Source organism: Lissotriton vulgaris, chromosome 1_1 (assembly GCF_964263255.1).
Source record: "Lissotriton vulgaris chromosome 1_1, aLisVul1.2, whole genome shotgun sequence".
NCBI lineage: Eukaryota > Metazoa > Chordata > Amphibia > Caudata > Salamandridae > Lissotriton > Lissotriton vulgaris.
The window spans coordinates 1,800,119,293-1,800,144,333 of NC_141685.1; the positions used below are offsets into that span (position 1 = coordinate 1,800,119,293).

A 25,041-nucleotide genomic window follows, 5' to 3' on the forward strand; every position below is an offset into this window, starting at 1 on the left:
TCAGTGAGCTAACCTTCCCATCAGACACTGATTATGACATCACATATTACATCACTCATGACATGTTAAATTACATCATTAATGAGGTCACTGGTGACAATTCAAATGACATTGATGACATTATTGATTGTATCCACACTGCTGCTCCTAAAATTACTTCTCAGCCATGTCAGTAATTAGTAAAGGACCCACAAATATTTGCAGCATATATTGACTCTGTACATCTGTGGAAATATAAGTAGTATAGTCCTGAAGACAAATCTGATTCAGTGTGATACAATTTGTATGGCTCCAGGTTTAACTTCTAGCTAAATTTTAAGTGCAAGTGGTATTTCATTTAAACAATGTAGAAACGGAGTATAACTAGTGTGAGCTGGAGACACAAGTTACAAATATGCTGCCAGAGTGTGTGAGGAAAACTAAAACTTATATTCATAATATATTACTCACCTGTGAATTTCTGTGCACATGCTGACATTACCGAGTTGTCAGGTGGTTCTATCAGCAATGTTTATATAAACTGGAGAGTTGTAAGGTACAGATGTTTAGTACCAGAAGGTCAATGAAAATTCTGAAACATTGTATTGTAACATGTATATAGTGCTTGCTACCCCTATGTGGGGCACTAAGGTACTTGTATACCTGGAAACACGCTAAACCAGGGGTCTCCAAACCGGTCCTGGAGGGCCGGATCCATGCCAGATTTTTAAAATTACTACATGTATCTCAATGGGGATATCCAAAAAATCTGGCATGGATTCGGCCCTCCAGGACCGGTTTGGAGACCCCTGCGGTAAACCATGTAGGGTGTTAAGTGTAAGTATGTTGTCTCTGTTTAGATCCTGTGTGGGAAGTGGTTCCATCTTGTGCAAGAGTTCCACCAAGGTGCGGTTATTGTGTTATGAGACGCATCACTTAGCATTGTGATGGATGACGAAGTGTGAGAGATAGACCTGCAGTTCATGGTTTTCAGTGAGCTGGCAGCTTTGAGCAGCATTCAGGTCCCTATTTGATATTTCTTAGGTTCTTAGTCCACTTAGCTGGTCACTGTACTGGGTTGTCCTTTTTGTCCGTAGTGAAGAGATCTGCTGGGATCGACTTTATTAATATCATCCCAAAACAGATTGTCATTGTGAAATGCCACTAAGTGCCCATAGTATATAGCTTGTCTGGACCTGTGGTCTTGGACTAAATTAGACATGTTGGCTAGCGGAATGTGGCATACATCTTCAGTTATTCTGTGCCTGTCAGTTTATTGCTGTGGACTGATATATTACTTAGTGATGAATATCACCCTTCACAGGTTTGTGTTATGTGAGTGTATGAGTGTCAAGCAGTAAAATGAAATTATTAAGCAGACTGACTGACAGCTAAGTGTTATGGTATTAGATTTAGTGTCTGTTATCTACTGCATTGTATTGTAAGTGCATTGTGTACCACTTCCTAGCCTTGCCGAGGCATTGTTGTGCTTTTACTCAGGGCAGGATGAGAGTAGTGTAGTGTTTTTTTTACAATATTTATTGTTGGTCATTCCTATTAGACTTGTGCTCTATAGAAACCTTTATTCCAGTATCTATATGGTAGATTACATTAATAGGAATTAAGTGGTGTCTTTAGCATGAGAAGGGGATACAGCAATTTCATTCAGTGGTTGGTGATATTAATAGATGAGTTACAGGAGATAAAGTATTGCTAGGGAGCAGTGTATGCCTTTTATGTTTAAAATGTATTTATTGATTTTCACAAGAAAAAGAAGAAGCACAAAGCTCAGCTGAACAGTGTGCAATGACCAACCACCTTGTGGCTGAAGCTTCAAGTTACAGAGAGCAACAAATACAACAACAACATTCCCCTCCTACCACAGGACCCTCCACTATTCCTCCCGCCTCGAACACCCCCACCAATTCCTGTCCCATCCGTGGTCAAACGTTCAAGAGGTTTCTTGCTCAAGATCAGTAAGGCAGAGCAGCCTCAAGTATTTAGGGCAGGTAAGTTTGTTGAATTTTGAAGACAACCATGCCAGGAAAGGGCCCCAAAGTTTCAGAAAGGAACTGCCTTTGTTGGTCAATGTGAGGGATATTGTCTTCTTTAACAAAATGTACCACATACGGTGCAGCCATCCTTTGTGTGTTGGTATGCGGGCCGAGCCCCAGTGGGTGATTATGTTCTGGAGAGAGGCCCCCAAAGCTAGTGCGATTTGCCGACCTCTGCAAGATTTAAGGGGAAACATGAGAGCATTCGGCAGACCCAAGACAATGTATATTGGCAGTCGGGGTAGCTCTGTGGCAAAATGAGTGTCAATGTCTAGCAGCACCTGTTTCCATTAGGGTTGCAAGAGTTGGCTGTCCCACAGGATATGAGTCAGCGTACCACGTGATCCACACCCTCTCCAACCTTTAGATGGGTTACACATGTGGAGTCTAACTGGGGTATAGTACCAGTATTGTGCTATTTTGGTAACCGTTTCCATGCTAGCTACGCGCTGAGTGCCTGGCCCTGTATTAAATATTCTCCCAATCCCGTTGAGAAAAAGTAAACTTCAGCTCTCTTTCCCACCACTTTTGGCTTGGTGTCTTGCTTTTCTAATCAAACTGTAAAGTTGAGAAATGAGATGGGTCTCATCTAATTTGGACAGTAGCCACCTTTCGAAAGCCGCGAGGTGGCGCTGCGCTATTGGACGAACCACAGGGTGCATCACCCAGTGTCTAATTTGCTGATAATGGAAGCGTTCCGCTTCCAGAAGGTTTTGCTGACTGCGGAGGTCTTCGAAGGTTAGGGGGCCAGTCTTGTCACATGAGTGCACTATTGATCTGCTGCCCTCCCTCGCCCACCATGCAAAGAGGTACAGATTCTTGGGTCTCTCCAGTTTCATCAGAAAGGGTATCCGCCACAGTGCGTGCCCGGCCAATGCCCCTTCTATGAAGAGCCAATGTTTTTCTGATTCTGCGCGCGACCATTTGACAAATGTCCGGATCTGGGTCATCCAGTAATAGTCCTGCAAATTTGGAATCCCCAGCCCTCCCTCTCCGGTGGGCCTGTAGCCCAGGTCCTGTTTCATTCTAGGTTTCTTGCCCGCCCCTATAAAGGTGTCTATCTCCTGCTTAAGTGTGCAGAGCATGCCTAGGGGTGGTTCAATGGGTAAGGTTTGGAAAATAAGTAGGATCTTGGGTAATATAGTTATTTTGATAGAGCCAATGCGCCAGAGCCAAGATAGCACATGTGGCTTCCATCGTCGCAGGTCTTCCCTCACCTGGCGTAACAAGGTGTTGCAATTCAAGGATACCGTATCCGTGATAGATGCCGATAGTTGAATCCCCGAATAGGGGATAGACTTTTTGGCCCAATTGTGGGGGAGGCCAGTTTTTAGGGAGGCTAGTGTGGAGGGTTTGAGGGTCACGTTTAGGGCTTTGGGATTTGTATATGTTTATTTTAAAGCCAGCCGCTCTGGAAAAGGTCTCCAGCTCCACTAGAACCGCTGGGACGAACGTCAAGATGTGTTCTAGGGAAACTATCACATCATCCGCATATAAGCTCAGTGTGTGCAGGTCCACTCCAAAGCGGGTTGTCCCTAAGACAATAAGCCATTGGCTCCATGTATAAGGCAAAGAATAGCGGGGAAAGGGGGCTTCCCTGCAGAGTACCTTTTGGTATGCAGGCATATTGTGACCAACCGTTCTAGGAGGCCGAAGTGCGTTAGTGTTGCTTCTAGATATTTCCAATTAACCCTGTCAAACACTTTCTCCGCGTCCATGGACAGAATCAAGCGTTCAGTATCAAAACGTTGAGCTCTATCGATAACATGCAATATACATTTGGTATTGTCGGCCCACTGACGTCCCGGTACAAGCTGGCCTGATCTAGATTGATCAGGCCAGGTAGCAGTGGTGACAGCCTCGCCGCCAAGACCCCCCTGAACACCTTAAAGTCAATATTCAACCAAGATATTGGCCTGTAGGAAGCGCACTGCTTTGGATCTTTTCCGTCTTTAGGTATCATGATCACTGAAGCCCCGAGCATGGAATCGGGAAGCCTGGCCAAAGTCCCCATCGTGTTATATACCCTGGTCAGGATGGGAGCCAGGATGAGGTTTTATAAAACGTTCCTGTGAACCCATCCGGCCCTGGGGATTTTAGAGGTTTCAATTTAGCAATTACCGATATCACCACCTCAATTCTGATGGGAGCCTCTAGCTCTTCCGCCTGATTGGGACTTACAGTAGATGTGGGGATGCCCTGTAGATATTCCACCTGTGTTTGGGCACGGAGATCTACAGCTGTATAGAGTTCAGCATAAAATTGACGGAAAGTGTCAGCAATGCCATGGTTTGTGCCTTTTTCCTCTCCATAAGGAGCTGAGACGGAGGTGACAGTGGATGACTGTGTTTAAATTCGTAGTTTGTTTGCCAGTAGACGCCCTGCCCTGTTTCCTCTCATATAGAAATTATGACTTAAACTTATTGCAACGTATTCTGCCCTATCTAAGTCCAACGCAGCGAGCTGGGACTGTGCCGCTTCTAGTTGTCTCCATACCCAGGGTTCCCATGTCTGTTGGTGTATCCTCTCTAGCACTCATGTTTGTTGTGCTAAGAGCTCTCTCATTTCCTTGCGTGCTTTGTTGTCTGAGGATGCTATGGTGATAAATTCCCCCCTAACGACCGCTTTTAGTGTGTCTCAAAGTATAGGCAGAGAAATATCAGGCGTATCATTAGTTGCCATGTACTCTTTCAGGGTTTTGGTGATTCGTTGGGCCACCTCGGGTTTATGTAACAGTGTGTCATGAAAGCACCAAGTGCGTGGAAAGAGAGGTTTGTGCGGTAGTGTTAGTGCCATGGTTATCGCAGAGTGGTCCGACAGAGATCGTGGGTGAATGTCGACTTGTTGGATGCAGGGGAGCAGTCCTGGTGTGACCAAAAAGTAATCGATATGTTTGTATGTCTGATGGGAGTGTTAATAAAAGGAGTATTCACATGCGGTAGGGTGCTTCTCCCTCCATATATCTAAGAGTCCCACCTCGGCCACTAGCTGCTTCCCCGCATCCAACAGAGCCCCTGTCTGTTCCTATCTCTGGGCTGATCTGTCCAAAGCTCCATCGAATACAATATTCAAATCTCCCCCTACAAGAAACAACCCACTTTGGAATATGCTCAATTCCTGCACTACCTTGACCAGGTATGCTTCTTGACCCTCGTTGGGAGAGTATATGGACACTATAGTGAGGGATTGTGAACCCACAGACAGGAAGTAGGCTAATAACTGCCCCTTTAGCTCAGCTTGTTTTGGCCCGATCTTCCCGGGTCAGTTTCTTGAGATTAAAATGGCAACCCCGCTTTTTTATTTAGAAGAAACAAAAAGAACTGCTGCAGGAAAGCTCGCAAGTGCATCCTATGTGTGTCTCCCGCTAGGAGGTGCATCTCCTGGAGCAAGCAAATATGGGCATCCTGAGTATTCAAGATATGACAGTGTCCCCCTACGTTTGATGGGATTGTTTAGCCCTTTGACTTTGGGTGTCAGGATCTGGAGAGCGTGGGGCATCATAACAACCTAAGCATGGCGCTATTGGGCTGCTTTGTGTGGTAGTTGCCGGAAGGTACCCTAAGTAGCCTGCACTGACCATAGAGCAAGGTGGAAGGTGGTAGCAAAGATCTGTATCCTGCCTCTTTTAAAAAAAACAAATCTAAATTCAACCGACCAACCAACTATTGAAAATCATAGACACAGAACTCTCTGCTTTTATCGCTGACACCCAGGTTTTAGACTACAGCCAATTTGGTTTTAGAACCAATCATAGTACAGAAACAGCTCTGATAAAAACCACAGAAGAAATCCGATCCTCATTAGATGGCGGTCGGTCAGCAGTTCTTATTACTGCTGGACCTATCCGCAGCATTTGATACTGTAGATCATACTCTTCTGGTGCAGCGATAAAAACAATAGGGATTGGAGGAGTCGCACTTCCTCTACTGACATCCTTTTTATCAGATAGAACTCAATCTGTCCACCTAGGCAATTTCAATTCCACACCTTTTACACTGGCATGCGGGGTCCCTCACGGCTCATCGATGAGCCACACGCTTTTTAATATTTATGTGGCAGAATTGGCCCCACTAATCAGAAGCTTCAATCTGATTCCCGCCTCCTATACCAATGATACCCAACTGGTTATCTCGACAGTGGACAAGGATATCAATCATTCCACAAAACCTCATGATTATATGATCCAGTTGGATGAGTAATCACTACCTGAAATTAAATTCAAGCAAGAAGAAAGAAATCATGTTTGGAATCTTGTTTCCCCCTGGTCCCCCGAGTAGTGGCCGGATCACCTTGGCCCCCCTCCCACACCTGTGACTAAAGCCAAAAACCTGGGAGTTATTATAGATGATAAGTTGAGTCTAAAACCTCAAGTATCCAAGGTGGTGTCTTCAGCATACTTCATGATAAAAACCTTAAGGAAAATATGTCCATTTATTCGTAAAAAATTTAGAAAGCCGGTTGTAACTTCGCTAGTCTTACCTAAGCTCGATTATTGCAATGGCCTATATATTAATATTCAACCCACTCTCCTTAGAAAATTGCAAACAGTACAAAATGCCACTGCAAGACTTGTACTGCATATACCCAAATATCAGTCGGTTAGAACAGGGATTCAGGACCTTCACTGGCTGCCAGTCGGCCAGAGGGTAAAATTGAAAGCACTGTGTATAACTCACAAAGCTCTCCATAAAGAAGGTCCAACATTTTTATGGGACCTTTTTAAATGATATATCCCCAACAGGCCCCTGAGATCGGCAAATACCAATCTGATGCCTAAGGTCAGAATAAGAAAAAATTAGCTGGGGTGTGAGGAGTTTCAGTCACAATACTTCAAAGGATTGGAACTCTCTCCCAATATATCTGAGGAAAATTCCTTCTCTCCTTGAGCTCCGAAAGCAACTAAAGACAAGCTTTTTTAGGAATATTGGTCTGAAACACAGTATGGAGAACCGGAAGCGCCAAGACACCGAAGGGTATACGCACGCTATACAAATTACAATAACATAACATGTCATAGAGGTTAAAGGAGGAGGTCCCACGCCTAAATAGCAACCCCAACATAAACATAACAACAACAAAATAACATTATAGTGAACCTTAAAGTCCTGGGAGAACCACCCCATGAGATGGAGGTGGAAGAAGTTCAATGCCGGCTCCTCGCCCTGCCAGGACCCCAGCTCAGAGGCTCATGATGTAATCCCCGCCGTCGGTGCGTATACCCTCTTCTTGAAAGCGTCCACTATTGCACTCCGTGGATTCATGCCAGGCCTTTGGAGTCTCCCTCCAGCGACATCAGGACGGCCTGCCTCTCTTTTGCCATCATTTCGGGATCAGGCCTTGACTTCGGTGAGTTGCCACCCATTGTTCGCCACCTACCCTGTCTCCTGTTAGGGCTCGATCGCTCACGCAATGCCCCGTCTTCCGTTGCGTTTTCTGGCATGCTCAATGTGGTGCGAGCTTCCTTGACGGAGTGAATTTGTTGGATTTTCCCATGGAGTCGAAAAATGAGTCTAATAGGGTGTCCCCATGAGTACAGGATTTTACTATTGCGGAGAAAGATAGTGACACTCCAGAACTCTTGTTGTATTTGGAGAGTCGACGCCGCTAAATCCTGAAAGAGATGGGGCTTGCGTCTGTGATATTGGAAGGAGTCGGTATCCCTGGCTTTTAGTGGTATGCGCTCCTTCAGGCGAAAATTGTGCACACATGTTAGAATGTCTGGGGGGTGGGGGGCGGCGAGGGTCTTCCGGGCCCCACTCTGTGCTTGCGGTCACTTTATCTCCGTGTCTTCGGAGGCCGCAAGGAGCTCTCTGAACATGCCCACAACATACTCCACAATGTTCTGCCCCTCCCCTCCCTGCGGGACATTACAAATGCAGATGTTGTTCCGCCTAGAGCGGTTCTCCAGGCCCTCAGCATGGGCCTGGAGATCAAGGTGTTGCTCTTTGAGATGGATCACTTCCTGCTGTAGGGATGCCAATTCTTTCTCCATGCTCACAGTTTTGTTCTCCAGTGTGTCAACCTTGTCCTCAAGAGAGTCCAAGTCCCTCCTCACCTCTCTGATGTCCTATGCTATCTCTGCCTTCATTTGCTTGAAGTTGTCCCTTAGTGAGGCAAAGAGAGTTTTGATGAAGGCGTGGGTGAGCTGGCCTCCACGTCTTCATTTTCGGGTAGCCCTGTCGGGCAGTCCGCGAGGGCAGAGGAGGCTTTCGGCAGCATCTCCTTGACTGTTCTGTCCTTCTTTTCCTCTTTTGCAGTCTTCATGATTGGTAGAGCAATTCTTGTGTGTCATCCGCTGGCAGCAGTTGTTCTACGGGCAATCTTCGTGGCGGGTCCGAAGCGCTCGATTTCCTAGAAGTGCTGTGATAGTTCTACGTTGGAAGGCTGTACCCTTCCACGCCTCGTTGCCCAACCACCAATCCTTCTATGTGCCAAGTCAGGGAATAGCGTGTCTTTCCGTAGCTGCCAAGTAAGGTTTTAGTCCACGCTTGCCCCTTTACAGGGGCGATAGAGCCGCTGTTTGGAGTGATGGCCTGTGCGGAGGCCAAAGCAGGCCCAGGCCAGGCATCAGAGAAATGGCAGGTCGGCCCGCTTTACTGTCCCTTAAGGCTGGGTGCGAGTCTGTAGCAGGGTCTGCCCGTCGTGTACCACCGATGGGGGAACGCCAGGTGGTGCCAGGCTCAGGGTGTTACTGGGTATGAGCACAGCTGTGGGCTCCTTGTGGTGCACTCAGTTTCAGCTAAATCTTGAGGTTCTGGGTGGGCTTGTGTCAGGGCTGGGGCCTCTCCGCAGCCCGATGGTGGCCTCGTATATCCCAGGGTACAAGTCGACGCCTACGGCCCCGCGGGGCCTGCAGCCATTCAGATTGCCGCTCCCGCAGCACCTCGGTCCCGCTGTCTGCCTCTGTCCCCACGCTCACCTTGTGCGCCGCTGTTCCCGTGGGGTCGTCAGGGGCCCCTACTGCCACAGGGCTGCTCCGGTCCTGCATAAGGCCATGCTGCATGCATCTCTGAGGGGTGCCCTGCCTGCTAGGGAACCGGCGGGGAGGCTCAGCAGGTCGTTGCTGCTCTGCGTTGGCCGCAAACCGGCAGAGCGTCGAGGGGAGGGGTCCTCTCTAGCACTTCAGCCGCTGTCCGCTCCTCACCAGTGGCCCCGCTCACTCGGCCCGTAGCTCTAGCAGCAACAGTTCATCCGCAACCCCAGCGCTGGTAGGCTGTGCGCTCTGTGGCTCCAAGCCTGCTACGCGAACCCCAGCCCGCGTGATGGTTCAGGACACCGCAGGCCCCCTGCTGGTCACTGTGGGGCCTGGGGGAATCGCGGGGAGACGGCTGCCAATGCCGGGCATCGCTGCACAATGCTGGTGCTGGGGCCTAGGTTGAGGCCGGAGAGACAGGTAGACGCATCCTGCTGAGTCGCCATCTTGTCCACTCCCCCGTGTATGCCTTTTAAAGGAGAGGTTGTGATCTTTGAAATAAGGTGTGGGCAAAAGGATACTAAGGATTAAGGAAAATGGGCATGATATTTAGAGTAGGCTGTACTCCGAGAGCAGAGGCATGCAGAGTATGGGAAGGAAGGAGAGCGGCATTTGATCTTTGGTATTCGTGAGTAGGCTGTTACTTGCTCCCTGTGAATTGTAGGGGAAGAACTGAGGCTTCCAGCCCAACTCCAGAAAAGCAGATAACAAATTGGTATGCAACTTAACTAAAAATCCTTTATCCTCACTTGCAAAGTTGATGGTAATATAGCATGTGAAGAGTAGGTAAGAGAGTGTACCCAGGTACTGTTAGTTGATGGTAATATAACACGTGGAGTGTAGGTAAGGGAGTATACCCAGTTACTGTTGTGGGCATTCTTGTTGATGGTTCTGCTTTGGCCCATGTACCACTACAGTACCATGTATTTGCTGTGTGTTAGGGCTCTGGGGCTGGTCTAACGACCATTAATGTTTCTTTTCACACTCGTTTTAACAGTTATTTTTATTTCCTCGTTTAGAAACCTTTAAGAAGGATGATTATTCAAGAAGTCAGTGATGAAATTCCTACTGCTGATATGCCATCATTATTAGCTGCTGATCATACCACCCTTTCGATTGGAAAACATACATCTTCCATTGTAACAGAACTAACTTCAAGCCATGATGGACTTGTTTCCCCAAGTGGTACTCCTAAAGCTAAGTTGTTGAAAATAGAAGATTCTGCTAACACAGCTATTCTGTAAGTTAAAAATATTTATCTTTACTATTGCATTATTTGTGACAAATGCTCAGAAGCGTGCAAGTTAGGATTTTCTATTGAGCAAAATTGAATTTTTTGGGTCATTGTTGGTCTTGGTTAAAAGAGCTTTAGCTCTATTATCACCATAATTTATGTACTCAAAGAGGGGAACTTAGCAGATCCCTACAAGGGAGATTTGTTCTGGGATTCTGATTGGTGTACATGTTTTACCTGTTAACATCATGTCTAACATATTTACATTTAATGTTGTACCATTAGCACATACCAGATCTATTTCATCAGTGCTGTTGCTAGTTTTCTTTTGTTGTAAATGTGCTTCGAGAGGGGTCCCATTGTTTGCTCTGCATGTTCCACTGCACCCTAGTATGAGGAAATGGGGTGTATTATAGGGTTTGGTTGTGCAACCTCACTCTTTAATACACTTACCAACCCCTTTAGGTCCAGTAGGTTTCGTCTGTAAAACCCTCAGCTCGACCCTGAGTAGTTGTGGCACTGAGCAGCAAGGCTTACACAGAGGAGCAAGAATTACGCATTTAAGCAGCACTAAAACTTCAGAACTTAAGTGATCCACTAGAGGGTTGCTTTTACAAACAATATTAAAATCCAAGACATTTCACCCAATAGCAAACAAGCCTTAGCAGAGTCAATGAATGGAACTCTTAGTAACTTTTTCATGGAAAACTTAGGTAAGTGTCAATGCGGTTGGTTAAAGGTACTTAGGGCAACCAACTCCGGCAGGGAGCTAGTCAGGGGTACCATCAAGGTCCTAAAGAACATCTGCCTTCAGAGGAGAAGCAGTCCTTTAACAGTTCCAAGCACTTTATCCGCATAGCTGTGAATTTCTATCGAGTGATCCTGATGCAAGAGATGGAGTATGCTGAAGATGCTCTAAGGATGCTGTGGATACGACTCGGTCGATGTTGGTCTTCCTGTAGGGATTCGTCGGTCCACAAAGATGGTGAGGGGATCCTGCACGCAGGTTCGATGTCCCACTAAGTCCTCTCCAGTCTGGCCAAAGTCCAGTTGTCTTTTGTCGTGGTCACAGGCCAATCCTTCCTGGTTCTATAACTTTTCCTTCTGAGGGTCCCAGCAGCTCTCCAATTGCAATCTCGATCTCAGCGGACTCTGGTGCAACTCTGTTCATCGGGTCTTGATTCTTGGTGCTGCACGGCAGTGGTGGTGGTGACTGGAAGATTTTGGGCTACTAACTTGCCCCAGCAGGCTTCTACAGCTGTTGTGTACCTGTGTTGCGAACAGGAGGCAGTCAGCTGGCCCTTGGAGTTCTCACGGCTTGACTGAGCTCTAGATACAGCTTCTCACTGAGCAGGACAGTCCCTCTCTTTGCCAGCAAGCAGATGCAGTCGTAGGTGGTGCAGCTTTTCTTTATTGTCCTTCGGTGCCGCAGGACAGTCCTTCCAAGTCGGTTGATGTCTGAGGTCTGGGTGCCCTCTTTATGCTCAGAAAGTGCCCTCGGGCAGGATGCAGTTGGTAGCCAATGGGCTACCAGGTTTCCTCCCACTAAGGACCACTTCCTCTAGAGTGTGACATTGCCTATCCCAAGGTGCACCATTCTGTCGACTCCCAAGATGGTGAGACCCCGCTCTTGGTGTGCAGACCTCACTAGCCCACGTAAGGGCTTTTGTAACTGGTTTTCCCTCTCTGCCTCCCTTGCCAGCCTGTTTACCTCACCTATGGGGCAGCCCTCCCACCGGTGCTACATATCTGCCCTTCAAAGGCAGCTTTGCCTTTGAAGTCTGCTTTTTGGGGATAAAACCCAAGTGGCTTCCTGAAGGAGGGCAGTGACACCTCCCTGGCCTGCAATCCCTCATTGTTCTCCTTCCTGAGAGTCTTTAGCACGTCTTTGCAGGAGGGCAGAAAGCTTTCTTTTGCGGAGCTTCTCCATGTGTGCCTTGGAAAGCTCAGGAGTTTTAAAGGCACCAAAGTGGCAGCTTTGTGAAAGCTGCAACAAGTTACATAAATTTCGACTTGAGATACGATTAGGGCTTAATAACGAGTTTTTGATACCTTGGAGTGCCTACTGTGGCCGCACAGTAAGAGAGTTAGCAGAGCTGAGGGGTCAGCATATAACCTTTACCTGCCAATTAGGTGACCATGTCTTTCTACAGTAAAAACTGTAGTGTCCTGTGTTTTACTGTCAAGACATGTCCTGCCGGTGTCATATGTTGCACCTTGCCTTTAAGGCTTACTGTGCCTGCCAGAGGGTTGAGTTAACACATTCCATCGGAAGTGGTGGCTTTGTCATTACTGCCAATGGCAAAGTTTGGCTAGCAGCGCACGACTGCTCTACCAGTCTGGGCCTTTTTGACTTGTTTTACTTGGGGGACCTCGAGGGTGGCACAATCAATGCTGCAAGCCCTGGGATACCCCTTTAACTTACATGCCTTGGGTACTGGAATCCCATTTACTAGAGACCTACAGGTAAGTTAGCCATTTCTAGTTGAGTACACCCTATTCAACTTAACTTACACTTTAGGGTCAGGGCACTGGCACTGAGGTCTGGTTAGCAGGCCTAAATGCATTCCGAGTCCAAAAACCAGCAGCATCTGTCAAAAAACTTGGGGCTAAACACACAAAAAGAGGCATTTTGTTACATCTAGTAACACAGGAGAGCTGCCATTTTCTTCAACCTTCTGGGAGGGTTGGAAGACCATAGCCACTTGCCTGGGGTAGGTCCAGAAGGACCATCAGCACACCCAGCTACAAAAGCATCCCTGAGTGAGCTGAGCACATTTTCCCCTAAGGCACATCCATGACCTGCTGCAGTGGCAAACTAATGCACATGATCTTATGGGTACGATGACAGACCTTAAACTTCACAATATTTCAAAAGTTTTTATCCAAAAAGCCATGTAAAATGTGTGCCATTTTAGCTACACCACTGGTACCAAACAGTCTTTCTGCTCCCTAGGTTGGCAGAATGAGGGTGAGTGCCCCCTTCCCCCCTAGCCCTTCCATCAAAACTGCATTAAAAACAAGCATTTACAATGCAACGGTCTCGCCTTTGCAAAAGTTAGAGCTATTGGCATTGTAAATGACAAAATTTTTATTTATGTGTTGGTTTTGAAAACAGATAAATAAATGGCATTGTCATTTGCATTGCCAATAGCTTAAACGCTCGCAAATGCGAGACCTATTACATTTGCACCCACAAACACAGAGTCACAAACACACACACACAGAGCCACACACAGAGCCATACACACACACAGAGCCATACACACACACAGAGCCACACACACGCACACAGAGCCAGTTTCTGTTGTCTTTAATGACGCAAAAAATGTGTAAACACTGTTTTTAAGGTATTGAAATGACTGGGAAACACTGGAAAAAAACACCAGAAAATACCAAAAATAGAACAACAAACATGGCACCTCAGCACCTTTATTTGTAGGTGCAAAATGCTCAGAGACTTGTGCGGTCAGATCGAGACTCCAACAGGAACATGAATGGAAGAATACTGTATTTATACCACCTTAAAAGCAAACCATATGCTCTATTCCAACCCAGTGTAGATGTGAGAGAGGGTTAGCAACTGAAGTGCAAACGCAAAGGCTTAACAAGTGGTGGCCTGCTATACTTAGAACAATTAGCAACTGGAACAAAAGATATTTGCAGAGACTCAAATGGTTTGCTTTTCCGTAGTTGTGGTAAGAGGAGATAACAGCAGGTGGAAGCTACACAAATTAATTGGGGAGTGAAGAACTGAGAAAGCATCCGACTTATAGAGCGCTTCTTAGGTACAGTTCTATTCATTGTCCCACTGACATATTTTGACTTCCAGAACAGAGCGTAAGGTCTCCAATCTTAGTGTGGAAAAAGGGTGGGCACTTCTTGAGCCAGTACAAAATAGTACCCGTAGGATTTCATGTGTGCATTTATTTTGAGTGCCAATGGTCGAAATAAGGGTTAACGGGTGGAATATTTTTTTAGAACCAATTTCCTAAGCTTTTCTCACTCTCCAAACATTTTTTACTGGAAAAACATGACTTTCAACAATTTTATCGTCCATACTGGGGGGTCATCAAACTTTGCCCGTCTGCATTTTTATCTTAATGCCATCTATGCACTACTCAAAGTGTGCTGAACACAGGCAGACATGTTGCACAGATATCCGCTTTTCTGTCGGGGAGGTAGCTTATTATTAAGACTGTAGGAACTTCCAGGTTCCAGATGCCTTTAAGCACATTAAATTAACTAAATGCTCCCAGCTGCAGCACATGATGGTGCTTTAGATTGTTGTGTGCTACAATGGGGGCGGGTGGAAGAAAGATGTTTTTCCCATAAGCTGTGCTCTCCTTTCACTCTTATATGCACGTTAGACAGGCAATTGCATTAAGCTTTTTGAACAGCAACAGCTGTAGCATGCAAAATAAGCGTTTCAAAGAATTGTTAATTGTTCCATGTAAACAACCGTGGCAATATTCACGACTTAAACACAATGAGGTTGGAGCCCGTTGAGATACCATCAGACACTTGACAGTACAATTAACCCAGACACTCCGGCAATGTAGCCCATATCTAGGTCTTCACGTAGATAATTTGGTGCATCGCCTGTCACTCTCAGCACCAATTTAAAGACACCCATCCCAGGCACCACTACAACCGGCTGTGAAATTGGATAGATGGAAGATAGCACCTCACCCCTGCCCCAATATAACCCCCACATCCTTTAACAAGTGACACCTTTGACAGCAACCCTCTTTACGCGCACCAGTCACTCTCGCCCGCAAACTAAGGTGCAAAACTGACACCCAAAAGTGAAACTGACACAACACCTATGGGCACTCACCTGCCAACTGCCGTATGAAAGCAGCAGCACAGAGAGTGGGATAGCGGTGCCGGACATGGCGTGCGTGGAGAGCATGCTATACTCGGAGTTGTAAAAAACCTCTAGCTTATTTTTTGTTGCCAAAGGAGGAAGATCGTGGGACCTCTCAAAATCTACTTTTGTCAGCTATTCAATAGAAGGGAAACATCAGGGACCACCTTGGGAGTTAACAGCGTGAACAGAATATTGGTCCCGGTCTATTGCTGTGGTGCCGCCATTTTAGGTCCAGGCAGCTCGTTAATTTTTAAAGTAGGTTTCTGTTTCATGGAAAGTGTCAGTAATAAAGGTCTGGGTAGAGTAATATCTCAACACTCCTCAAGGTGCATCATTGGGAGCCAGCTGTCATCTGTTAATTTAACATGAGATATCGAAAATGGGGAGAACAAGGAGAACGAAGCTCAAGCCGCCGCCATTTTGGGACCAGGTAGCCGTAGTTGATGAGGAAATGGACAATGTAATGGCTGAACAAGTCATTTACATCGTGTGAAGTTGGGATTTAAAATCTGTGTCATCAACTGGAGCATAAATCAGCGACAAAACAGAGTGCTCAGCATTACACACAGGCATCGACGGGGGCGTAGCGAGATGAAGTGGAGCGATTCACGGACGCGTATGAGGCATCCACGGGGGGCCGCAAAATGAAGCAAGGATTAACCGGCTCAGTGCTGAGCGCTTACCGCTGAGCGACTCACGATCACGAATGAGGCGAACAGGCCAGCAATCGGTAATAATCACAGGTATCCACGGGGGCGCAGCAAAAGAATGCCAGTAGTCGACTCACGGTAGCGAATGCCGCATGGAGCGAGGTGCCGTTATGTGTGGCCCGGAACAAATCGCAGAGAAATGTAGTAGCTTGAAAAAAAAAAAGCAGGCGCTGCCCGGGTGAGGAGCGAAGAAGCCACTCCCGCCCGGCGTCGACGAGTCTTCCGTTTCTCTGGCAACGGCCCCACCGGCACCAATCCCAGCGCGGCTCCTCGTCTGACGTCAGAGGAGCTGCGCTCGGGATTTGTAAGGCTACAGATGTTCCCCGGCTGCGGCGGTGTTTACGGGAAGGCAAGTTTTAATTTCCATACAAGCCGCTGTGGGATGCGGCGGTGATTTGAGACAGCGCACCTTCTAGCGCAGTGCCTTCCCATGCGTAAGGGGAGAGGAGCCTGGTGAGTGGGGTTGAGGGTGGGGGTGTACGCGCGTGTGTATGTTGGAGTGTGTTTGTGCGTGTGTCTGTTTAAGGGGGGTGCGTGTGTGTATGCAGCGTGTGTCTGTTTAAGGGAGGGTGCGTGTGTGTTTATGCAGTGTGTGTATGTGCGCATGCGTGAGTGTGGCTTTGTTTGAGAATGGAAAAATGAGGCACAGCGACGTGCGCGCTCACGAGGTAGAATCTCCGGCAGGAGACGCTCGTGATAGTCTGCTGTCCACATTCCCCTGAAAGTGATTGCATAAGTTGTCGAGCCCTAGACAGCAAAGCTTCGCTTTGCTTTCGTCTAGGCTCGACCTAAAAAACTCCTTATTTCCTTTCACTTGCCATTCGGATAGCTGCTGTATTCAGACACCTGGTCAGATGACACATAGGGAATGATACCAGCCTTGGGCATTTTTGCAAATTAGAAATCCAAGGTGGTGTGGCTTGCTTGGGATTCCTTCATGTTTTCACAATGAGAATGCTCTGCAAACCTATAAACTATTCCTAAAACACACAATTTCGTAACACTTGACAACAGAAATTAGCTTCTTAATTGGCTGTTGGGTCAGCCTGTATTAAAAGGTAAACTAGTCGGAATTGCATATTTCTGAAAACTAGAGACCTGGAGGCATCCATGGTTGCGAAGCCCAGCATATTTATATTTTTTTATTTTTTTACTGAGAATGCCCTGCAGTCGTCAAAACGATGGACCTTATTTAGAGTTTGGAGGACAGGGTCTTCATTGCAAATAAAGGATTACCTTGTTCTCCAAACCCTCTATCCACCCACCTCATTTAGAGTGGGATGGATTGTACGCATTCTGTCGATGGAACCGTCATTGGCTCTGTTGACAGAATACTTTCTCCATTGGTCTGAGGGCATAGGGGTCATTGGTGGAGAACTTTACACCGTCCTCCTTAAAACCAGCAGACTTTTTGGAGTCTTTGTTTGTTGTCCTTCATTGCAATGAAAAACCTAGCTGTAATAAACTGAAAAAATAATAATAACCCCCACACCTTTCGATAAAGTTCCCAGAGTGTGGGGGTCATTAGGTTTTCTTTTTCCCACTTTGAGACTTTTGTTTTGGAAAATCACCCTTCTCAAAAGCCTTCCCTCTTCCTCAACGAGTGCAGGATATTCAGGCTAAGATACAGCCTGCATGTCAGTGAAAGGAGCTCTGAGACTTCTAGTCCTTTAAGTCTCCTGCATTCTGCTCGAGAACCATGCCAGGTTGCAAATGTGGTCTCTGCAGTGGGACCTGAATTCTCTTCGGGCTCAGCCTCAAGGAAACCTGTCTTATTCCATCCAGGTGTTGTAGGAGATTACAAAAGACTTGCAGTGGTGTCTATCCAACCGCAGTAAGATCAGAGCTAGACCTCTCTCCCTACCCCACCCAAAGCTAATTGCTGTGACAGATGTATTGTTGCTGGGTTGGAGTGGTCATCTGGGAGAGGTGGAGATCAGAGGTCTCTGGTCTCTGACAGAAGCTCATCTCAACATCAACTTGCTGGAGTTGCAAGCGATTCGCTTGGTCTTGAAGGTGTTTTTCCCGTCTGTCAAGGGTGAACTTGCGCATATTATAATGGACAACACTACTGCCATGTGATACTGCAACAAACAGGGCATTGTGGGTTTGTGGTCCCTATGGCAGTAGGCTTTACATCTCTGAAGTGGGTGAACATGAAAGTCATCTCCCTGGTGGCCCAGCATCTATGAGATCTTTAAATGCCAAAGCAGATGTCTTCCAGCAATGGGGTGATCCCTGGCTCAATCGCTTTCCAACACATTGTCAAAGTTTTTGAGCATTGGAGGTTCTCGGGCAGGTCCGCCTGGAGTCGTGGCTCCTGTACACCTTTCACCCCTACCTCTCATGACAAGAGTACTGAAATTGAGAGTTGGCCCAAGTCATCGTAGAAGCAACGGACTGAGCAAGGAGAGGGTGGTAAACATAACTTCTGGCGATGAGCATACATCCTTGGAACCGGCTGCCCCTTCAAGAGGACATGCTATAGCAGCAGCAGAGCCAGATGCTGCACCCAAGCCTGAACAACCCACACCTCCATGCGTGGAGAATAAACAGTGACAGTTGATGTCTTTTGATCTTCCAGCCGAAGTGGTTGGTGTCATCTTGGCGGCTGTGTGTCCATCCAAAGAAACTGTACGCAGGACGCTAGGAGAGGTTTGTTGTCTGGTGTTCCTCTTGTGGCATCCATCTTTTGAATGCAACGTTGTCCGACATACTCATGTTTGTCTTTCTCTAGCCCAGTAATGCCTGGCTGTGGTCACAGTTAAAGGGTATCTTTCATCCTTTCTTAGTTAACAAACCAAACATCCCTTTTCAAATCACCTGTTGTGTGTTTCTTGAAAGGGCTAATCCACAACTTCCTGCTAACATCTTTTGTGATGCTACAGTGGGGCCTTAATTTGATTCTCACCTACCTGTTCGCATGCCATTTGAACCAATGTTCAATTGTTCTCTCCACCTTCTGACTATCAAAACAGTTTTTCTCATCTCCATAACATCTTAGCAGTGTGTCAGCGCACTTCAGGCTTTGTCTGTGCAGGTTCCGTGTATCGGTAAGGATAGTGAGCGAATGGCTGGCATGTGACAGTTAATGCAGAGAAAGAAGTCCGAAATGTAAGGGGCCCGATATGGAATATAACACACGAGGAGGTTGAATGTGAGATCTGAAGTTGAGCTTACACGTATGCGGGGAGAGTATTGATGTCCGTAGTGGTGTGAGAATCAGATGCAGCACCATATGCATGGAGATATGGATCATAAAAAGCTTCTCAATGGGCATGTGAGGTGACGAGTTGATGTTTAACGTGCACATTATAACTTGTGCATATTTACAGGTGCCATAAATGTGCGTGGTCACCCTGCTGACACGTGACCAATTGGCGCGGGGCCCATGACGAGTTGGTTGCAGGTACGAGGGACACTCGCAACCACCCAGTAACAACACCTTTTTTTAAAAAAGATCCTTAATATAAGTATGGAGTGCATTGGAGAATAGGGTGGTATTTACTCCTGGCACGTTCTCTGTCTTTTATTGTCATACATCTGCAGACTAAGTGGTAATTCCAAGTGAAGTGAAGACTGGTCATTCCCATAGCCCTGATGAAGTTGCGCAAACTGGTGGCAATGAAACATGGTGGCTCTTTGCATTTAACAGTGGTCTGAGTTGAACCATTTTTTAACTGAGGACGCCCACAGCACTGAATAAAGTTACATCTAGCCAGTGAGTAGCACCTCATTTTTGGGCATTGCATTTAATTTCCTTTCTCACGGGGACCAGTAGGGCACTTGAGTGACACTAGCACTTACAGTGCATACATACTTTTTCTTCCAGTGTTTCTTTCCTTCACTTTTGAGAAAATTCACGCTGGAACTCACTTTTCTTTTACGGGCAGAAAGCAACCGATGATAAGTGGGTGTGATAGTGAGTACCAACCAGCAAGCCCCCCTTGGTGTTACTACCATGAGGTGCTTTCTCTCCACTCTCACATTTTTTTCCTAATCTTTTCTAATTAATTTCTTGTGGGAATTTTTTCTTTTTCTGTAGTCTATTGACATTAGGTTACAAACCGGATATACAGACACTTGGATTAGCGGCAGTGAACCGCGCCGGTGGGGTAGTCTTTGGAAAATATTTCAGACCCCACTAGTGTTTGGAAGTTGGTGTTACTGTTTATCCTGAATTTGCAAACAAAACAGGTGATGGACCGAATGTGGATCAATGTCACACATTCACCCCAGTCCAAAGATCTGGGCCCAAATCCATTGTTTTTTTGCACTCCACACCACCCTGGGTTAGACAATGGCGATATGCAAATCAGCTCTGACCCTGTGCCCCATGGGAACAGTCCAGTCCGAACTACAAAAGCCATGTCCTTCCCAGAACGGAATCAAGCATCCGAGGACTGTTCATCCCGAGTCAGGTCCTTGTTGTTGATAATTTGTTGAGTGGGGGCAGCCTGACTTTGGTTCCCCTTTGTGCTCCTTTTTGTGTTGATTTGTCTCTGCAAAAACCATACACATCCTTCTTCCCGAACAAGTTGGTTCTCCGGGCAAAAGAGGCATTCATAGTGATGCCCTTTCATAAAGGGCAATCCATTTACTTGCCGGCATTCTGTACTCCACCCTACCTCTCTAAGGAGGGGGAGTGGCTCCACTATCTTGGCCTCAGGAGATCCCCCACTTTTTACATTGATTTGGACCAGAGCTCATCTTTTAGATGATAAATGTTTTGTGGTCTTCTCTGGAGCAAAAAAGGGGAATGCAGTACAAAACATAATCATCTCCCAATTGTTTTGTGCATCAAAAACTTCTAAGGGCTACTCAAGAAGCAGCACTCAGAAGGCTTGCATGCTCATTTCACCAGAGCAACTGCTACTACCGCTGCGTAGGTACGTGGAGTGCCAGCCCTGGATATCTCAGGCTAATACATGGGCATCCCTCCACACAGTCATGAAGCACTAATGCCTGGATGACCAAATCTGGCAGGATGGTAACTCTTAACTATATGTTTTGCAGTACTTCTTGGTTTGAGCCATTCCACAGACCCAACACCTAGTGGGGTACTGCTGTAGTATCTGCTCACAAGGTGAGGGGCCAGTAGTTAGAAGTCTCTAGCAGAAGAACAAGTTACTTAATATCTGCAATGTCTATTCTGGTAGAGACTCTATCTAACTGGAGATTCCTCACTGACCCTCCCTCCTCCCCGTTCTGTGGAACAAACTTGTATGGTCAATTTTCAAGATTCCAGCCTAGAAAACTGCACATTCACACATTCTGATTTCTATGGGCTTCCCGTCCTAATTGTAACAGAGCATCACATCCGGAGTGGAATGGATCCAACATGAAGCCACTCGACACCACCTACACACAACAGAATTGCTATTGAAAGTTTCCCAAACTAATCTGGGGCCTGGAAAACTTCATTAGGTGAGGAATCTGTGGTAGGTATTCTCTAACAGAAAAGGCGCTACCGGAGGTAAGTAACTTCTTTGTAATCTTAGTCATATGGAAATGTTTCTACTTCTGTACTGCATGTACAGCAAAATAATTAAAAAGACCAGTTAGGTAAAACATAATTCTTCTCATGTACCCACTATTTTGTGCAGATCACCGACTTCTTCAGGCGGCAGTTTTCATGCTACACCCCAGTCAGGCAGTGTCAAAAGGGAAGAGAAACTCCCGCTGCCTACTGTGGATACATCAACCTCCTTTGAGATCCCTCCAGTCCCTGCAAGCTCATTTCAACTTGAATCGGATTTCAGACGATTGAAGGGCTATCCAGATGTACAATACATGTATCTGAAGGTAAAGTGTAGATTAAGAGTATGGGCAAAGTTGGGAAGAAAATCATACATTTTGATGTTTTGGCCTCTTCATATCTCACATGTGCCATTGCCATGTGAGTTTCCAATACACGTTGCAGTAGACAGGATCTTTTATTGCACCACCAACAGAAAAAAAGCAATTCTTCATCACCAACCAGAGCATTTTGTATGTTTTTGTACATGCTTGCATCCAGATCTCGTTTCCGCCCCCAAAAAACTAAAACCTAGAGCATGCAGTAACGCTTTAGTTTTGGCACCATCTCAGCACTGAAACGAGATGTAAACACCTTTTTGACAAGGGTAGTAATTTTTTACATTCTTGTGATGCATTTTCCTTACATAAATATATTGGTGAATCTAACCCTCCTTTTAAGTTAGATTTGGCTTTTTTGTTATTGCAAATAAATGATAAAAAAATATCTTTGGTCCTTTGTAATTACTTTTTTCCACCCAAGCCACATATTAAAACATTTGTTTTCTGTTCTTAGGCTTATCTTGGGCAAGGATAGCAGACCCTGACCCCAAGGGGCATGTGGAGGGGTCTGAAAGGGCCCTCTGTCTTTATTGGCTGACCACAATGGGCACAACATGTTGTAGCAACCGTTACAGGATTAGGGGACATGGTCACAATTGAAATTCATTTTAGAGAATTCCATGTTTTAAGGTTCACAAAAAGACCGCATAGAAAAAGTCAATAACAGATTTTAGTCAGAATAGGAGTCAATTGTTGGTGATAAAAACAAATTTACACGTTGTAGTGTGTGTGCTAAAGTAATTTTATCTTCTGAACAATGTTTCCCTCTGTTGTCATTTGACGAACCATGTTTGAAAGAAAAATATTTTCCCTCATGATTTTCTCATAGAGATTTTGGAACATGGCGTTTAAGCTAAAATGAGAGCTCATTTTGCTGGGTGTTTACCAGACTTTTGAAATGTTTTATTCTCGCAATCTGAGGCCTGGAAGGTGGTTGCCCCTGCTGCTTGCAGGTATTAGGTGCTTGGAAAGAACACGACTGAAGGGTGCAGACTCTGCAAACGTGCATTGATTGGGCATTTTTTCATATCTCAAGCACTATTATTACTGTAATGTTATCCCGGAGTGCTCCACAGTCTGATTCTACTGAGGCCTCTATATCCACAGGCAATCACATTTCAAATAGCGTTTTAAATTATTTGTGATAGTGAATATGGTAATTTCTTTCTTAATTACGTTGTGCCACGTATGTTTGTTGTCTGTCTAGAAAGTTGAATTTGCTAGTGCCAGATCAGTACCAGCGGTTGACCCGTATGGTGGCTTGATGAAGGAATGTGTCACTACAAAGGACACGGTCTCCTTCTCTGTGTAAGAAGCCGTTATCCCTTATAATTTCATGTCATTTTCCACCTGTTTTTTCAGGTTGGTCTCACCCGAACATTATTATTTTTTATGAATATGGATGTTTGAGGCATATGTGCCTTATATACACATGCTTTGCATACTCCTGCCATCTAGTGTTGGGTCCTGATGATTGCAAGTTCGCAGAAGTCTTTTGAGTCACGAGGTAAGGTGACTCCTCCTTTCAGTGATAGTGCGCATGGGCATCGACTCCATTGTTAGATTTTTTTTTTCCCACCATCTGGTTCGGATGTGTACTGCTGCGCTCCAGTTCGAAACCGTTCTTTGGGTTCCCATCAGTGGGCAATCCACTCTACCCTCAATGGTATTATTTTGTACGCGTTTCCTACTTCTCCGTGTAGTGCTTCGGTCAACGAACCCTTCATTTACGATCAAAAACTTCATGGACGGTCTGGTCTTTGGGCCTAACTGCGTCGGTCGGTCTTCTGTCGATGAACCAACTCTGTTTAAATTCTTCCCCTGGGTGATACGCTAAGTACACTCGCACCAACTCACATAAAGTGTGTAACTTATGCTGGTCTCCGGAGCACAAACGAGATAACTGCAACGCTTGTAAATAGGTTCGTCCAAAAAGACTCTTCGGGATTGACGGGCTCGACGTCATGAAATGCAACGTCAGAATATTCATCACACTCCGGATATCTCCAGTGAGGAATCAGAGCATGAAGATGTCAAAGTGTCAGTGGCAGGAGAAGAAAGACGGGCCATCTTGGTTCCAGAGTCGGATATGGAACTCAAAATAGATATGGAGTCTGAAGACGTGCCTCTGGGACAGGGTGCTTGAGTACCAATGGCCCCTTGCCCCTTAAGCCCTTACCCAAAACTCCTAAGGCTTAGGCACCACCTCTGGCTTCTAGCCAAGGTCCGCACCCAGACGATGTTTCTGAAGCGCCACCTTCTGGCTCGGCACTGAAACAGTTAGTCTGTCGACTCTGGACCGAGTCGATCAAAATACTTTCGGCCCTGAAACCTTCCAGTTCGAATCCCAAATCTGGTTTGGAGACGAAATCCTCCCAACCGAAAGTAAAGAATGTTTCGGAGCCAAAATCTTCCGCTCCTAAAAGCAAATCCATCCCGACATCGAAACCTTTGGTACCAAAATCAAAAGACCGCTGTTTTGAACTTTCTGATTCTAATTGGGACATTGTTCATCCCAAACTGGTTCCCAAACAAAAGAAGATTTATATCTATCCTGATACAGGATATATTAATGCTAAAGCTCCAGTTAAACCCAAGCTTCCTCCTGAGGACTCTCATTATAATATTTCTTTAAAGAAGAAAGATGTGGCTATTTTATTTATTTTTTATTTTGAAAGTTTTATATAGCGCGAACAAGATCTTTGCAGATATCAGAGCGCTTTACAAGACACGGGGGTGATAGAGTAATACAATGTAATAGTTGAGGTAGTTACATAGTAGTTACATAGTTACATAGGTAGGTCAAAAAAACATGAGTTAGGTCACAGGTGAGGTAGTGTCGGTACAAGGTGCATAGTCAAACAGTTGTGCCAATAATATAAAGTACAAAAATAAGGAGCATATACTTGCTTAAGCGTGTTTAAAAAATTTTGGAGATAGCATAAAGGAGGGCATAGTTGAGGTGGGTGAGTGCAGGATGTGTAGTCACATAGGTGCATCAGTAGTACAAGAGTAGGGATCGTTGAGGTGGTGTAGGTACAGTGTGCAAAGTCAGGCAGGTGCGTCAACAATATAACAATATACAAAGAGGGAACGTAAACAATCAAGTAAGTCGATAATACAAGTAATACATAAAGACCAGGTGGTCAGGCAGGTCTTACAGAGCAGATTCATGAGAGATACAGAATAATAGATCATGTGTGTTTAGCCATGAGGAACGCTGCTCCACCATCTCCTTCATTTCCACCCTCTTCTCCATATTTATATCCTTACACATTTCACCTCAGGGATCTCCACTTTCACAGCCTGAAGAGGGAGAAATTGATGAGGAAGATATTAATTTGCCTGTAGAGCCATCT

General features: G+C 45.9%; 1 protein-coding gene across 11 annotated transcripts in view; it reads left to right on the forward strand.

Moving 5' to 3' along the window:
* The window catches only part of RPAP3 (RNA polymerase II associated protein 3), a 385,109-nt gene that overhangs the window by 302,443 nt on the left and 57,625 nt on the right, over positions 1-25,041 (forward strand). For all 11 annotated transcript variants that reach the window (XM_086919117.1, XM_086919121.1, XM_086919116.1 and 8 more), the window contains 2 exons: positions 10,026-10,246; positions 21,430-21,628. In XM_086919117.1, the coding sequence (XP_086775243.1) occupies positions 10,026-10,246; positions 21,430-21,628 (420 nt within the window). The remainder of the gene's footprint in view (positions 1-10,025; positions 10,247-21,429; positions 21,629-25,041) is intronic.